The sequence below is a fragment of the Scyliorhinus canicula genome, chromosome 8 (genome assembly GCF_902713615.1).
Source record: "Scyliorhinus canicula chromosome 8, sScyCan1.1, whole genome shotgun sequence".
In the NCBI taxonomy this organism is placed as follows: Eukaryota; Metazoa; Chordata; class Chondrichthyes; order Carcharhiniformes; family Scyliorhinidae; genus Scyliorhinus; species Scyliorhinus canicula.
In genome coordinates, this window is record NC_052153.1 from 116,282,807 (window position 1) to 116,299,255 (window position 16,449).

The following is a 16,449-nucleotide window of genomic DNA, read 5'->3' on the forward strand; positions in this document are numbered from 1 at the left end:
ATCCTGTTCGTCCCCAGGGCCTGATTGGAATTTTGAGCTTTTTGACCTTGTTTCAATATAATACAAGAAAGTATTGTGGAAAAGTTAATTAGGTTTAATGGGAAATAATTTTTTTATTAATTTGTTTGACCATGGGGCACATGCTGTATGATTCTGTACTGATTTTTTTATTTTTTGTTATTTCTCAAGAGGCTTTAGACATTCTCTTGATTTCTTTGGACCATGCACCATTGCACCCAGACCAGATTCCTGTTTTGTTCTTCCTTGCTGAGTCTGTCTTGTTCTGGATCTGTGCTGATGCGGTAAAGCAGTCGTATCTCTATACATGTGAAGTCAAGATAATAAAGGTACATGATCAAATTAAAATAATGACTCACGTAACCGTTGTAAGCTGAATAGTGTAAAAAGAAGACAAGACATTCTGTGGTTGAAAATGAATTTCTTCCCAAAGCTTTGTAGTTATATTTTTTAGGATGAATGCATCAGTGTTACAGAAGTCTACAGAAATTTGACTCAGTTATATTCACATTTAGGACCTCCGATGGCTAATCCATACAGCAGGATAGGTAATAAGGTTATGGAGAGTGTGTAATGGGACTGGAAGGATGTATGGCCCAAGACCTTTTGACATGATTTTTAAAAATAAATTTAGAGTACCCAATTCTTTTTTTACAATTATGGGGCAATGTAGCGTGGCTAATTCACCTACCCAGCACATCGGGGTAGCACGGTAGCATTGTGGATAGCACAATTACTTCGCAACTCCAGGATCCCAGGTTCGATTCCGGCTTGGGTCACTGTCTGTGCGGAGTCTGCACATCCACCTTGTGTGTGCGTGGGTTTCCTCCGGGTGTTCCGGTTTCCTCCCACAGTCCAAAGATGTGCAGGTTAGGTGGATTGGCCATGATAAATTGCCCTTAGTGACCAAAATTGCCCTTAGTGTTGGGTGGGGTTACTGGGTTATGGGGATAGGGTGGATGTGTTGACATTGGGTAGGGTGCTCTTTCCAAGAGCCGGTGCAGACTCGATGGGCCGAATGGCCTCCTTCTGCACTGTAAATTCTATGATAATAATCTATTCTATGATAATCATTTGGGTTGTGGGGGTGAGACCCACGCAGACACGCGGAGAATGTGCAAACTCCACAAGGACAGTGACCTGGGGCCGGGATTGAGCCCGGGTCCTCGGCGCTGTGAGGCTGCAGAGCTAACCATTTGCCACCATGCCATCCTTCCCCACGACATGTTAAGTGAGTCTGGTAAGCACTGAATTGTGGGAATTGACTTTACTACGTGAGCAGTATTATGGCGGTGGATCACTCACTTGTTATAGAATCTGTCTGGTTTTTAATTTCACTGATATCACGAGTTCTACAACAGACGGTGATCTGCTTTGTCAGATTACTGCCAAGGCATGCAGGCAAAAATTAGCAACACCAGGCTTCTGCTAAAAGAGGTCCTCCCTGACATTTCTCTTTGCCAAAACAAGTAACAACCCCTGCTGCTAAAATAGGTACTGCAACATTTCAGTTTACAGATGAACTGATTAATGCACAGTTTGACCAACCTCCGGAGTTGAAATGTCTCTGTATTTCCAATGCTGAAGTAAACAATTCACTAGACACATGATAAAAAAACTACATTGTTTGACTTTCAGTTTCTCTGAAAACTCAAGTTAGAACAGTACGAAAAGTGCTGAATGAAGTGCCAATACGTCTTTTCAGGGTAAAGGAGTTTTATGCAGCTTGTCATATCTGGTTCTTTAGAGAGTAAAATGTTTTAAACAATTTACAAAGGAAAGGATTTTCTTTTAATCGAGGGCCACTTTACCAAATAGACAATAGTTGTACGTCAAGACTGAACATACATTACTCCACTCTGGAGTTTCAATAAGGCTACATTCTGACTAATATGTTATAAGGCAGCAAACAATGAAAACTAGTTTTTAACTTTGCATTTCCCTTGATCTTAGTTATTTATGCTCATATGCTTTGTTATATCCACGGTTTTCGCCATTGTATCAATCTTCGCTTTTGAGGGGTGGCATGTGGTACAGTGGTTGGCACTGGGACTACAGCGCTGAGGACCCGGGTTCGAATCAAGGCCCTGAGTCACTGTCCGTGTGGAGTTTGCACATTCTCATGTCTGCGTGGGTTTCACCCCCACAACCCAAAGATATGCTGGTTAGTTGGATTGGCCACGCTAAGTTGCCCCTTATTTGGAAAAGAAAAATAATTGGGTACTCTAAATTTATATATTTTTTAAAAAATCTTTGATTTTGGGGCAATGAACCAGGATGTTTCTGCAAACAAACGCAGACATAACACTTATTTAAAACTTTAAAAATGTATATTCCAAATATTGCACCTGTTGAAGTTTTCAAGCCAGGATTGCAGCTACTCTTTCATCAGGATATACACAATGGCTGAGATAAATGGTTTAAGAAGAAAAAAAATTAGAACCATAATGTCATAGGCAGGGGGCAAGAGAAATTGACTTAAACATAACTCAGTTCCTTCCTACTCGGAATACTTTTTAAAATGTTGTATTTCGGCGGTTAGTAGTTGGGCCTGACAGTTTTTCCAAGGTTGTTTGTTGAGGAGGACCAGATGGGATTTGTGAAGGGTCAACAGTTGTCGTCTAATGTGAGGTGGCTTTTAAATGTGGTATTGTCCCCGGCAGAAGGGAGCGAGCAGGAGGTCATGGTGACATTAGATGCCGAAAAGGCTTTTGATAAGATAAAATGGAAGTATTTGTTTGCGCTTTTGGAACGACTTGGAATAGGGCTTAAATTCATGTTGTGGGTTTGGTTGTTATACAAGGCACCTAAGACCAGTATCCATACAAATAACGTAAGTTCGGGATACTTTCAGCTGCACAGGGGAACGAGTCAGGGGTGCCCTATGTCCCCCCTCTTGTTTTACGTTGGCAATTGAACCGTTGGCTTTTGCCAGAAGGCCTTGGATAATTGGAAATGGATAATGCGAGGGGGAGGGACGGTGGATACAGGGTGTCCAGGGTGTCTTTGTAGGCTGATGATGGATCCGATCTCCAAAATGGGTAATATCAGGGTGCTGCTGAAGGATTTTATGCTTTTTCAGGGTATAAATTGAGTTGGGAGAAAAATTAGTGTTTTCCGATCACTCTGCCGGGAAGTGAAGCTAATCTGGGGGTGTTACCGTTCCACTTAACCCGTTCTCATTTTAGGTACCTGGGGGTGCAAGTGGCTCGGGTTTGGGCCCAGCTTTGGAAATCAAATTTTCAGAGTTTGGTGAGTAGAGTTAAGGCTGATCTACAGAGGTGGGATAGTCTCTGTCATTGGCGGGCAGAATTCAGTCGATAAAGATTAATGTTTTGCCATGGTTCTCCTTCTGTTCCAATGTTTGCTGGTTTTTCTGCCAAAATCCTTGATATATTAAAACTGGGCGGCGAATACTGAGAAGGTGTGGGGGGGCGGTGGGGGGGGAGATCCTGAGGCTGTATGGGTGCGATGGAGTCAGGGCCGTGTAGGGTGTTGGAATTAAGGGTATTAGTGACAGCCTTGCTGTCGTTTTCCCCAGGGACGTATTCAGCAAACCTGATGGTGATCTCCACGCTGAAGATACCACGATAGTTTCGGCAGCATCTTAAATTGGGGGCAGTAAATTGGGGGGCAGTATCGAAGCTGGCACCGATCTGTGTGAATCACATGTTTGAGCCAGCAAGGTGGATGCTATGTTTAGGGGATGGGAGGAGAATGGGTGGAAGGGATGAGGGACTTGTTTTTGGCTGGGCGATTTACAAGCTTGGAGGAGTTGTTGGAGAAATTTGGGCTTTCACAGGCAGATATCTTTAGGTAACACAGTTCACAATTTCGCAAAAAATGTCCTTCCAACTTAATCTGGTGCCACTGTCCCCGTTGCTGGAGAAAGTTTTGTCCCTGTCAGGGATGGAGATGGGGAGTATGTCGGGAATTTACAGTAAGATTATGGTGGAAGATGCACTGTCTGTGGAGGGGTTCAAGGCCAAGTGGGAGAAGGAGTTGGAGTTGGAGCTGGAGGATGGGTATAGTACGAGGCTCTGAGTAGGGTGAATGCAGCATCGTCATGTGTGAGGTTAGTGTTGATACAGTTGAAGGTAATGCATAGAGCCCATTTAACCAAATCCAGGATGAGCAGGTTGTTTGCTGGAGTGGATGGTGAGTACGGGAATTTTGGGAGGGATTCGGCTAATCATGCGCACATGTTCTGGTGGTGTCCTAAGCTTACGGGATTCTGGGTCTCCTTCTTTAGCACCATGTCGGCGATTCTACAAATTGAACTGAAGCTCTGTCCCTTAGGGACCATATTTGGGGTGTCAGACCTGCCGAGCTGAAGGCAGGAGCGGGGCTGACGTTCTGGCCTTCGCCTCGCTGATTGCTCAAAGGCAGGTGCTGCTGGGTTGGAGGTCAGCTTCTCCACCTCGTGGCACAGTATAGCTGGGGGATCTTATGTAGTTTTTATATCTCGAGAAAGTTAAGTACATCGTGAGGGGAGCAATTGAGGAGTTCTACTGGAGATTGCAGCCGTTTATTCTGTACTTTAAAGAGCTGGTCAAGTAAATTATTAGGTTGTGGGGAGGGAGGAGGGAGTTGAGGTGGGGTCTTTTTGTTGGGGGTCTTTTTGTTGGGGGTCTTTTTGCTCAGGAGGGGGAGGATTTCAGGGGTTTTGTTCTTGTTTATGCATAAAATGGAATTAAAATATATATTTAAAAAATGGCAGGGAGAACTCAAATGCGGAAATCCCCATTTCCGACAGATCCAATTTTTGCCTATAAATAGACTTTTTTTTTGGCTGGTCCAAGGGCCTTAATCTGCAGTTTGATAGGGAAGACGTAAATGCTCTTGAAGGGCAGACACGGTCTGCATTACTGTCATGGTGTGAAGGTTTTTTTAAATCTCCTGTTTTTTAACTTTTAAAAAACTGGTTGACTAATAACCTTCTGCTGGACTGATTTCATCAAATTTACAATGCAGAAGGAGGCTACTTGGCCCATCGGTTCTGCACTGGCCCTTGGAAAGAGCACCCCACCCAAGCCCACACCTCCACCCTATCCCCTTAACCCAGTAACCCCACTTTTTTGGACACTTAAGGACAATTTAGCATGGCCAATCCACCTAACCTCCACATCTTTGGAATGTGGGAGGAAACCTGAGTCCCCAAAGGAAACCCACACAGACACGGGGAGAATGTGCAGACTCCGCACAGACAGTGACCCAAGCTGGTAATCGAACCTGGGACCCTGGAGTTATGAAGCCAGTGCTAACTATTGTGCTACCATGCCGCCCAAGAACTACTGTGCAAGTGTAGGTTAGAAAAAAAGGTAGCATATTGTCATGCATTTTCAATCGAGCTTTGTATTGACATGACCCCAATGGCTATTGTTATGTCATTATGATTTCTTGGCTGAGGTTCGAAAGCGACAGTTGCTTCCGCAGTGCGATATGAACTCCCAGTTTGATTGACAGCTTAAAAAAGCTATTAGATGATTTGGTCGTCTTCGATATGGGGTCTGAGTAGAAGTTTGTTTGTATTTACGTGATTAACCACTGAGATTTAAGTGCTTTGAATGTATGTTATGAATGATTGATTCTTTTTTCGCTACCAAGTGTATAAGAGAGGGGCTGCATTAGATTGTTTGATGTTTATTGTCTTTTATCTCAACATGGCTCTTATGCCCAGGGTGGATACAGTACTTAATATTTATTTCCTTCTTGAGAGCAAATAGTCCTACTCAAGTGAGCCCACAAGCAGCTTCATGGCAGCTATTATTAGCTGTTTGTAAAGGAACTATGAATCATTGAGAGAAATTAATGTCATATTTGTTCCATAACTAGTCTTGAGTTATAAGGAGAGGCTGGGACTTTTTTCCCTGGAGCGTAGGAGGCGTAGGGGTGATCCTATAGAGGTCTATAAAATAATGAGGAGCATAGATAAGGTAGATAGTCAACATCTTTTCCCAAAGGTAGAGGAGTCTAGAACTAGAGGGCATAGGTTTAAGATGAGAGGGGAGAGATACAAAAGAGAACAGAGGGGAAATGTTTTCACACAGAGTGTGGTGAGCATCAGGACCGAGATATCAGAGGCAGTGGTACAGGTGTTGCCAATTTAATGAAATACTATCCCACCAGCGTCACCAATAATGTTGCTCTTTAGAGTCACCAATATGATACTGAGGCTCTTTTTATGATACAGTAGTCCCCCTTTATAACGCGGGTGTTGGGGTCCATGACCCCAACCCGCGTTGTATCCGAGCCGCGGATATCCATGATGGGGGTTTTAAATTTATTTAAAAATCTATGCATTTCCCATTGTGAGTCTACGGGGGGCGGGGGGAGAGGTCAGACCACCGTAGACTCACAATGGGAAGCGCTAGCATAGATTTTTAAATAAATTTAAAACCCCCATCGTGGATCCAATTAAAATTTCAGCGGCCGGCTCACTTTGATCCGGAGAAGGAAGCTGCTCTCACTGAAATCAGCCGGCCGCTGAAATTGACACTGCTGGCTGCTCTCTCCCTCCAATCCAACTTTTAAGTTTTAATGTTTCTGATTGGAGGGAGAGAGCAGCCGGCAGTGTCAATTTCTTTTATTTTTCCTCCGGCTCGCCCCCCTCCCCCCACATCCTCCAACTAGACCCCTCTCCCCCCACACCCTCCGACTCGCCCCCTCTCCACCCACATCCTCCAACGAGACCCCTCTCCCCCCACACCCTCCGGCTCGCCCCCTCTCCCCCCACATCCTCCAACTAGACCCCTCTCCCCCCCCCCCCCCCCCCCCCACACCCTCCGGCTCGCCCCCTCTCCCCCAACACCCACTGGGCTCTGTCTCCTCCTCTCCCCTCCCCCCCACCTCACACCCTCCGGCTAGCCCCCTCTCCCCCCACAATCTCCAACTAGCCCCCTCTCCCCCCACACCCTCCTGCTCGCCCCCTCTCCTCCCCCCCCCCACACCCTCCGGCTCGCCCCCTCTCCCCCACACCCTCCTGCTCTCCCCCACAGCGTCCAGCTCGCCCCCTCTCCCCCCACACCCTCCGGCTCGCCCCCTCTCCCCCCACATCCTCCAACTAGACCCCTCTCCCCCCACACCCTCCGGCTCGCCCCCTCTCCCCCCCAACACCCTCCGGCTCGCCCCCTCTCCCCCCCCAACACCCTCCGGCTCGCCCCCTCTCCCCCAACACCCACTGGGATCTGTCTCCTCCTCTCCCCTCCCCCCCCACCTCACACCCTCCGGCTAGCCCCCTCTCCCCCCACAATCTCCAACTAGCCCCCTCTCCCCCCACACCCTCCTGCTCGCCCCCTCTTCCCCCCCCCCCCCCACACCCTCCGGCTCGCCCCCTCTCCCCCACACCCTCCTGCTCTCCCCCACAGCGTCCAGCTCGCCCCCTCTCCCCCCACACCCTCCGGCTCGCCCCCTCCCCACACCCTCCGGCTCGCCCGCCCCCCCCTCTCCTCCCCCCCCTCTCCCCTCTCCTCCCCCCCCCTCCTCCCCCCCCCTCTCCCCTCTCCTCCCCCCCTCTCCTCCCCCGTCCCCCAACACCCGCAGGGCCCTCCTCTCTCCCCCAACACCCGCAGGGCCGCCCTCCTCTCTCCCCCAACACCCGCAGGGGGGTCTCCCCACACCCCCAGGGGGGTCTCCCCCACACCCGCAGGGGGGTCCCCCCCACACCCGCAGGGGGGTCCCCCCCACACCCGCCCCCCCTCCTCTCCCGCCCCCTCCTCTCCCCCAACACCCGCCCCCCCTCCTCTCCCCCAACACCCGCCCTCCTCCTCTCCCCCCACACCCGCCCCCCCTCCTCTCCCCCCCAACACCCCCCCCCTCTTCTCCCCCCCTCTTCTCCCCCCCCAACACCCGCCCCCCCTCTTCTCCCCCCCAACACCCGCCCCCCTTCTTCTCCCCCCTCTTCTCCCCCCCTCTTCCCCCCCCTTCTCCCCCCCTCTTCTCCCCCCCTTCTCCCCCCCCTTCCCCCTTCTCCCCCCCTTCTCCCCCCCTCTTCTCCCCCCTCTTCTCCCCCCCTCTTATCCCCCCCTCTTATCCCCCCCCCTCTTATCCCCCCCCTCTTATCCCCCCCTCTTATCCCCCCCCTCTTATCCCCCCCCTCTTATCCCCCCCCTCTTATCCCCCCCTTCTCCTCCCCCCCCTTCTCCTCCCCCCTTCTCCCCCCCTCCCCTCCCCCTTCTCCCCCCCCTCCCCCCCCCAACACCCGCTCCCCCCCTCGGCAGTGTCAATTTCAGCGGCCAGCTGATTGTTTCAGTGAGAGAGCAGCTTCCCTCTACGGATCAAAGTGAGCCGGCCGCTGAAATTGACACTGCCGGCTGCTCTCTCCCTCCAATCCAACTTTTAAGTTTTAATGTTTCTGATTGGAGGGAGAGAGCAGCCGGCAGTGTCAATTTCAGCGGCCGGCTCACTTTGATCCGGAGAGGGAAGCTGCTCTCTCACTGAAACAATCAGCCGGCCGCTGAAATTGACACTGCCGGCTGCTCTCTCCCTCCAATCAGAAACATTAAAACTTAAAAGTTGGATTGGAGGGAGAGAGCAGCCGGCAGTGTCAATTTCAGCGGCCGGCTGATTGCTTCAGTGAGAGAGCAGCTTCCCTCTCCAGATCAAAGTGAGCCCGCCGCTGAAATTGACACAACTGACAGTTGGGGTCCATCAGCCCCCCCGCGGTATATCGCGAACCGCGGTATTGCGGAGCGCGGTATAACGGGGGACTACTGTATGATGTTATGTCCCAACAGCGTCGCCAATACTGTGGGTGTTTCTATTTCTTTTACTGAACCACAAGGTTTTCCCGTATATCGGTATCGGTCAAATGACCACACAACCAGTTGTTAGTTCAAGTTCAAAGATGGTTTATTTACACACAAGGGTTACTTCGACTTACAAACACAATATACTACAAGTTAAACCACACCTACCAACTACAATAACCTATACTTAACTTCAGGCGACCGGAACTGTGCAAGTGGATAAGGCCTTTATCTTGATCTCATGTGGCTGGTTTGAAGAAGTGGCTCTGTCTCTACTGGGCTCATCCGTCAGGTAGCGATCGTTGGTCTTGAACTTGGTTGTCTAGTCGTTATGCTGCAGTTGGGCTGGCACAGGCCGGGTCCAAAAGAGGCAACATATGGCTGTGTCCCCTTTTTATCACTCTCGGGTTTTGCGCTCTTTGGGGCAGTCCTTAATCTTGGACCCAATAATTCGACAGGCTTCGATCACTGCCTTCGATTTTGGCCAATAAAGGGGCGGGTGCCTTGGTGACTGGGTGGGTCCTTAGCGGTCATTGAGCTTGGCAGTTGGGCTCTCTGAGTAAAGGGAGTGGCGCCGATCACTGTGTGGCTGTACCGGTTTCTTGATTGGAGTCCTGTTGTTCTGGGGAAATGGGCCATTAGAATGCAAACAAGCGGGGGTTTCGATCAGGTCTAGCTACCTGCGTTTTAAATATACAGAAGCTCTGTATCTGTCTGAGTCCTGGGTTGGCCATAATTTCCATGGTCCTTTGCAGGTGGCTATCTCAGATGGCTACAGAGGCGGGTACAATTTTTTCCTTTAAAAAATAGTTAGACAAATACATGGGCAGGGTGGGTATAGAGGGATATGGGCCAAATGCGGGCAAGTGGGACTAGCTCAGTGACAGAAACTGGGCGGCATGGACAGGCTGGGCCGAAGGACCTGTCTCCATACTGTAAGCATTTATGACTCTATGATAACTAGACCTTGATTTAGGTCCAACCTTGGTATTGAAATGCTACTTTACTAATCTAAATGGTTGGGTGCCAGAGATTGCCATTCAAGGGCGTCTTTCCAGCTGATTATATCTGACATAGCAGATCTCAATGAAACCTGTACAACGGGCAACTCAATGATTTTACAAAAACCTTTATTGAAAGTAAGTTATATTGAAAGATTTAACTCTTCTCATTTTTGTTATTATTCAGAAGCCAACCTGCAATGTTTTTCTTATTATAATAAAGTATTTATTTTGTCTCTTTCAATAGCTTGGATTTTTGACATTTCTAAGATTGCTTATCTTCCACTTGGCTGGACTTGTACAAGCTTTTAAGGAATGTAAATATCGTCTTCATATTTACTTAGCAGGTAAGCCTATATTAAAACCAATTTGCCAGTTATTACGCATACAGGAATTATTTCTGTCAAACACATTCCAACTAAAACAATTAAAACAAGAATTCCGTTGCCCGCTATTTTTATAGATACCTGAAATGCAACATGCCAAATCCATCAACTAAAAGTTTCTTGTTTCCTGTACAGATATATAGAGCATCTCTCACTTCTTTAGTCCCAAAGTACTTCACAACGAGCAAACTGCTTGTGCAGTGCAATCTCTTGTTATATAGATAAATATAGCTAAGTCAATACAAAATTTAAATGCAGTTAATTTACTTTGGTGGAGTTGACTAAAGGAGTAACGTTTTCAATGCACACGGAAAACTCCTTGTCCTTCTTTAAATTGTGTATCGGCTTGCAGTCAATTGAGACCTGGCATCTAATTCAAAAGAGAGACTTGAGCAATGCAGGGCTCCCTCAATACAGCACCAGATTAGATTACACACATATACTGGAATGGATTTGAACACATAATTGGCTTGAGTACATATCTACCAGCCTTCAAGAGCGCTACGGAGACTTGTAAGATCTTTTGTTAGTTGGTTTTTCATCACGCCCTGCAGATTAACTTTTTCAAGTTATGTTGAAAAGGCCATTTAAAATTCTGAGGCATTATGTTCCCCATTTTAGATGGTCTTAGTTTCACCATCAGTTTTACTGGTTTCAGATTTGGTAATTTCTGACCTAAGCATATGTCTACTGTATGGATTTTATGCACCGCAATGGTCATTTGAATTATAAACAGATAAGTAGTCTGAAAAGTATCAGTAACATCTTATTTACTTATTTGTGGTGCACATCATCAATGGTGTGAGGTAATTGACTTTAAACCTGAATAATGTTTCTCTCTTCACAAATGCTGCCTGACCGGTTGGGCATTTCCAACATTTTCTGCTTCTATTTCAGATTTCCAGCATTCACAGTATATTACTTTTGATTCAGTAGTGGATGGTTGGACTCTTGTTCCACTGTGGACAGTATACAGGGCAACAATTTATAGAATGTTGTGTACACATCACCTCCTAATCTTCATATTTACACAATTACCATTATTACAACTCTCTTGTCACCACACATCATCTTACATGCATTACACCAAGAGTTCACACTTTTTCTAAACATTTCTTGTAAAGGGCATTGGTGAGTCCACATTTAGGGTACTGTGTACAGTTTTGGTCTCCTTATTTAAGAAGGAACATAATTGCATTAGAAGTGATTCAGTGAATGTTCCCTAGTCTGATACCTGGGATAACAAAGAACAAAGAAAAATACAGCACAGGAATAGCCCCTTCGGCCCTGCAAGCCTGCGCCGACCATGATGAGGGGGTTATCTTACAAAAAATGGTTGGACAAATTGAGCATGCATCCATTGGAGTTTAGAAGAATGGGAGGTGACCTTATTGAAACATATAAGATACTGCGAGGATGTTTCCCCTTATCGGAGAAACTAGAACTAGGGGACATAGTTTCAAAATAAGGGGCGGTATTCTCCGCAAGGCCCGACACCGTCGTGAAACCCAGAGAGGATCACGACGGCGCCTGAGGCCGCTTCTTTCCCCCCTATTCTCCCCCCCATAATGGGCTAGGAGGGCCGTGCCGTAAATCTGGGCCGCCGGGCCTTGTCGCTGGCGTCAAGGCCCGGCGCGCCGAGAATAACGCGGCCGGCGCTCCTAATGACGTCAGCCGCGCATGCGCAGGTTGGCCGGCTCCAACCCGCGCATGCGCGGCTGACGTCACGACGGTTGACGGCTCGAACCCGCGCATGCGCGGTTGCCGTCTTCCCCTCTGCTGCCCCGCAAGACGTGGCGGCTTGATCTTGCGGGGCAGCGGAGGGGAAAGAGTGCGTTCCTTTGAGACGCCGGTCCGACGATCGGTGGGCACCGATCGCGGGCCAGTCCCCTCCCGAGCATGGTTGTGGTTTTCACTCCGCTCTCCGCCCCCCCACAAGCAACAATACAGCTTTTGGCGCCATGTTCACGCCGGCAGTGACCATGTGTAGTTGCCGCCGGCGTGACACGCCATTTTGGAGGGGGGGGTGGGAGAATCACAGGGGGTGCCAGAGCGTCCCTCCCGCGATTCTCCCACCCGGCGTGGGAGCGGAGAATCACGGCCAAGGGTCCCCCATTTGAGATGGACATGAGGGGCGCGATTCTCCGCTCCCCACGCCGGGTGGGAGAATCGCGGGAGGGCCGAGCGACTCACGATACGCTCCCCTGGTGCCCCCCGCGATTCTCCCACCTTCCTGCTCAGAAGAATCGCCGCTCGCCGTTTTTCACGACGACCGGCGATTCTCTGACCCAGATGGGCTGAGCGACCTGCCATTCCCGACCGGTTCCCGACGGCAGCAACCACACCTGGTCGCTGCCGTCGTGAACATGGCGGCAAATGCTGGTTTGAAGCTTGTGGGGGGCGGAGAGGGGAGTGAGCACCACGGCCGTGCTCGGGAGGGGACTGGCCCGCAATCAGTGCCCACCAATCGTCAGGCCTGCGTCTCAAAGGGACGCACTCTTTCCCCTCCGCCGCCCCGCAAGATCAAGCAGCCACGACTTGTGGGGCCGCGGAGGGGTAGACGGCAACCTGTGCATGCGCGGCTGACGTCATTAGGCGTGCCGGCCGCGTCATTCTCAGCGCGCGACGAGGCCCGGCAACCGAGAATAATGGAGCGCCACTCCTAGCTCCCCGGGTGGGGGTGAATAAGGTGAGAGGAGCGGCCTCCGAGGCCGTCGTGAAACTCGGCCGAGTTCACGACGGTCTTCTCAATTTTCCACGGGAGCAGAGAATTCCGCCCAAAGAGTTTTTTCTCTCTCAGAGGGTCGTGAGTATGTGGAACACTGTTTTCCAGAGTGTGGTAGACAAATGGGGGTGGCAGCTCGGGTTGTGTGGAATAACCTACTCTTGCTCCTAATTCATCTATTCATCTGCTGTGTATGGAAATAACAAGTACTTGACCCTACTGTACTCACTATACACACGCGACTGCATGCCAAAACTTATTGTTCAACTCCATCTACAAGTTTGCTGACAACACGACCGTAGTGGGTTGGATCTCGAACAACGACGAGTCAGAATACAGGAGGGAGATAGAGAATCTAGTGGAGTGGCGTAACGACAACAAAGTCTCCCTCAACATCAGCAAAACTAAAGAAGCAAGCACTGTACACACCCCTGTCTGCATCAATGGGGCCGAAGTGGAAATGGTTGACAGCTTCAAATTCCTAGGTGTGCACATCATCAAAAATCTGTCCTGGTCCACCCACATCAACGCTACATCCAAGAAAATACAACGGCACCTATACTTCCTCAGGAAACTAAGGAAATTCGGCATATCCACATTGATTCTTACCAATATTTACAGGTGCACCATAGAAAGTATCCTATCTGGCTGCATCACAGCCTGGTATGGCAGCTGCTCCGCCCAAGACCGTGAGAAACTAGGGAGAGTCGTGAATACCGCCCAGCCCATTACACAAACTCACCTCCCAACCATCTGTCTATACCTCCCGCTGCCTTGGGAAAGTGGACAGTATAATCAAAGACCCCTTCAACCCGGCTTACTCACTCTTCCAACTTCTTCCATTGGCAAGAAGATACAAACATCTGAGAACACGCACAAAAGAGGATGTGTTCAGCTCCAAAGGGGAACTCTGCTAATGTTATTTATATGGTGAGCCATCCAACATCCAGGTAAGGTAAGTTAGACTATTACGACAATTGCAGAGTTTGGGGAGATACTTTGGAGTGTTTTTGCAAGCAGGTGTTCTGGCGAATTGAGGGGTGACATTGTGAGCTGACATTGCAAATGATTCTATTCAGATACTGTCCATCTCCCTTTCAAATACATCATTATCAATGCTGTCCTCAAAAAAATATATTTAATCCTTCTTGGCTTGATAATCAAATGCCTTATTTCTAATGATTTTTATGTTCTTAGGTCTTCCAGAGCGTGAAGTATGTTATCAATCGTATCCAAATGTTTTGCTGGGTATTCGTTTCATTATTAAAACAGGAGAAATAATTTGTGGTTCACTGAGACCAAGTGGAGAATATTGTCATGGGACTGATGATTTGGATAAAGAACTGAACACGAATTTATGTAGCCAGGTGAGGAATTTTGAATGTTAATGTTTTGATTCCAAATCAAATTGTGTAGTCCTCAAACTCAAATAGTTAAATAAAAGTAACTTTTGATAATAGTAACTGACAATTTTCGGAAAGTTACAGAACTAACTTTGTAAATAATGTTGAATGGATCCATTCAACATTCAAAAGGACAGAGACAGGTTGGTGGAATGGATAGACAGGTGACAGATGAAGTTCAATGTGGAGTATTCCATGCCCTATTAATAAACTCAGGATACTGCATACTTTATTAACTGCTTTCTTCAACTGTCCTGCTACCTTCAATGATCTATGCACATGAACACCCAGGTTCATCTGCTCCTTCATGCCTTTAAGAACGTTACCCCTTATTTTATATTGTCTCTCCATGTTCTTTCTACCAAAATATGAAATAAGAGGTAAAGTTCTTAAAGATGTGCAGGATCTTTTTGCCTGGTCTCAGGGGCACTTTTTGGATGAGCTGGTGTGGGAACATCTAAGGAATCAGTGGAATTTTGGGAACTCCAGAAGAAAAGTCAGGGAAGGAAGGGGGTGAGCGAAAGCACGCCGGTGCTCATTCGTCGGGTGGGCTGACCCCATTACGGTTGAGACTTTGACCGAGGTGGTATCGGGAGAGTTTGAAAGGCTGTTCTCTTAGCATTTAGAGGTGCTTCAGAGGGAGATGATGGCCTCTCTAAAAGGCTGTATTGACGAAGACATCTGTCAAGGTGCTAGAGCAAGGAGGGAAGATGAAGGGTGCGGAGGAGGCACTGTTGCAGCATAGCGACCAGTTCACCTTGATGGGTGAGGTGCTGCAGAGGGTTGCAGAGGTCAATAAATGGCTAAGAGCCAAAGTGTAGGACCTGGCGAACAGGTCGAGGAGACAGACTTTGAGTGGACTTGCCCTAGGGTGTGGAGGACTGGAAGCCGACTGAGTACTTTGAGGACATGTTTGACAAGTTGATGGGGTAGGGGGAAGAGCCATCTCTCTACGAGCTGGACAGGGCCCATCAGTCGCTCCGGCCAAAGTCTAGAATGAATGAGCACCAAAGGCGGTCATAGTCTGCTTCCACAGTTACCATGTGAAGGAGAAGGTTTTGAACTGGGCGAAGTAGAAGCGGGCTGTGAAGTGGGAAGTCATTGGTATACGTATGTGCCAAGATCTTATGTCGGAATTGACAGGAAGGCAGACAGCCTTTGGACTGGTGAAGGTAGCGTTGTACAGCAGTGGGGTGAGGTTCGGTGTGGTTACCCAGCGAGACTGAGAGTGACTCACGATTCAAAGGACTTCTATTTGGAGACGTCGGAGGATTTTGTGAAGGCTGAAGGACTGGGACTGAGATGAGATTCTTGATTTGAACTTGGACGGTGTGGGCTGATTATTTTTCTTTGATTTTTGTTCATCAATTTTTTTTCAACGGGTGGTTTTTCATGTGTTTTTGATTCTCTTTATACTTGTGTTTCTTTATTGTTCTCTGGATTTATTCTCTTCATTCTGACTGTATGGCTGGAGGGTTGGAGTTGGCTTTTGATGTGAGTGTGGGGTGGGAGGGGTTGGAAGGTTTCTGCACACGGGAGGCCGGGTTACTGGGGGTGTGGTTGGGAGGAGGCGGGTGCTCTGGAAGGGGCCACCAGGCTAGCCAATGAAGATTGGCCAGTGTATGGGTGTGTGGTGGGGGGGAGGGGCCGTGGTCGTTGGAGCCTGGTCGGGCAGGTTTCAATGGACCTGGGAGGTGTAAATGGTGGGCGGAGGGGATCGACACTGGGAGAGGCCCCCGTTCAGAATGATGACTTGGAACATGAGGGAGTTGGGGTGACCGGTGAAGAGAGCAAGAGTTTTCTTGCACTTGAGGTGTTTGACAGCTGATGTGGTGATGCTGCAAGAGACTCACGTGAGAGTGAAGGACGAGATGAGGCTCAGGAACTGTTGGGTGAGCCAGGTGTTTCCATCTGGGGTTTGACAGTAGGGCCCAGGGGGTGTCAATTTTGGTTGGCAAACGGGTGAGGTTCCAGATGGAGAAGGTGGTGGCGGACCCGGGGGAGCGGGGCAGGTACTTGATTGTAACGGATGCGATGGAGTGGAGGTTGGTGGCGCATTAGTGTATATGCCCCCAATTGCGATGACCCAGGGATCGGGAAGAAAATGCTGGCTGTCATCCCGAATCTGGATACCCAAGTGTTAAGGTAGGGGGGATTGGAACACACTTG

General features: G+C 48.8%; 1 protein-coding gene across 2 annotated transcripts in view; it reads left to right on the forward strand.

The window, feature by feature from the left end:
- Positions 1-16,449, forward strand: part of tmem232 (transmembrane protein 232) — a 141,971-nt gene that overhangs the window by 41,970 nt on the left and 83,552 nt on the right. For both annotated transcript variants that reach the window (XM_038805123.1, XM_038805124.1), the window contains 3 exons: positions 190-347; positions 10,014-10,113; positions 14,075-14,244. In XM_038805123.1, the coding sequence (XP_038661051.1) occupies positions 190-347; positions 10,014-10,113; positions 14,075-14,244 (428 nt within the window). The remainder of the gene's footprint in view (positions 1-189; positions 348-10,013; positions 10,114-14,074; positions 14,245-16,449) is intronic.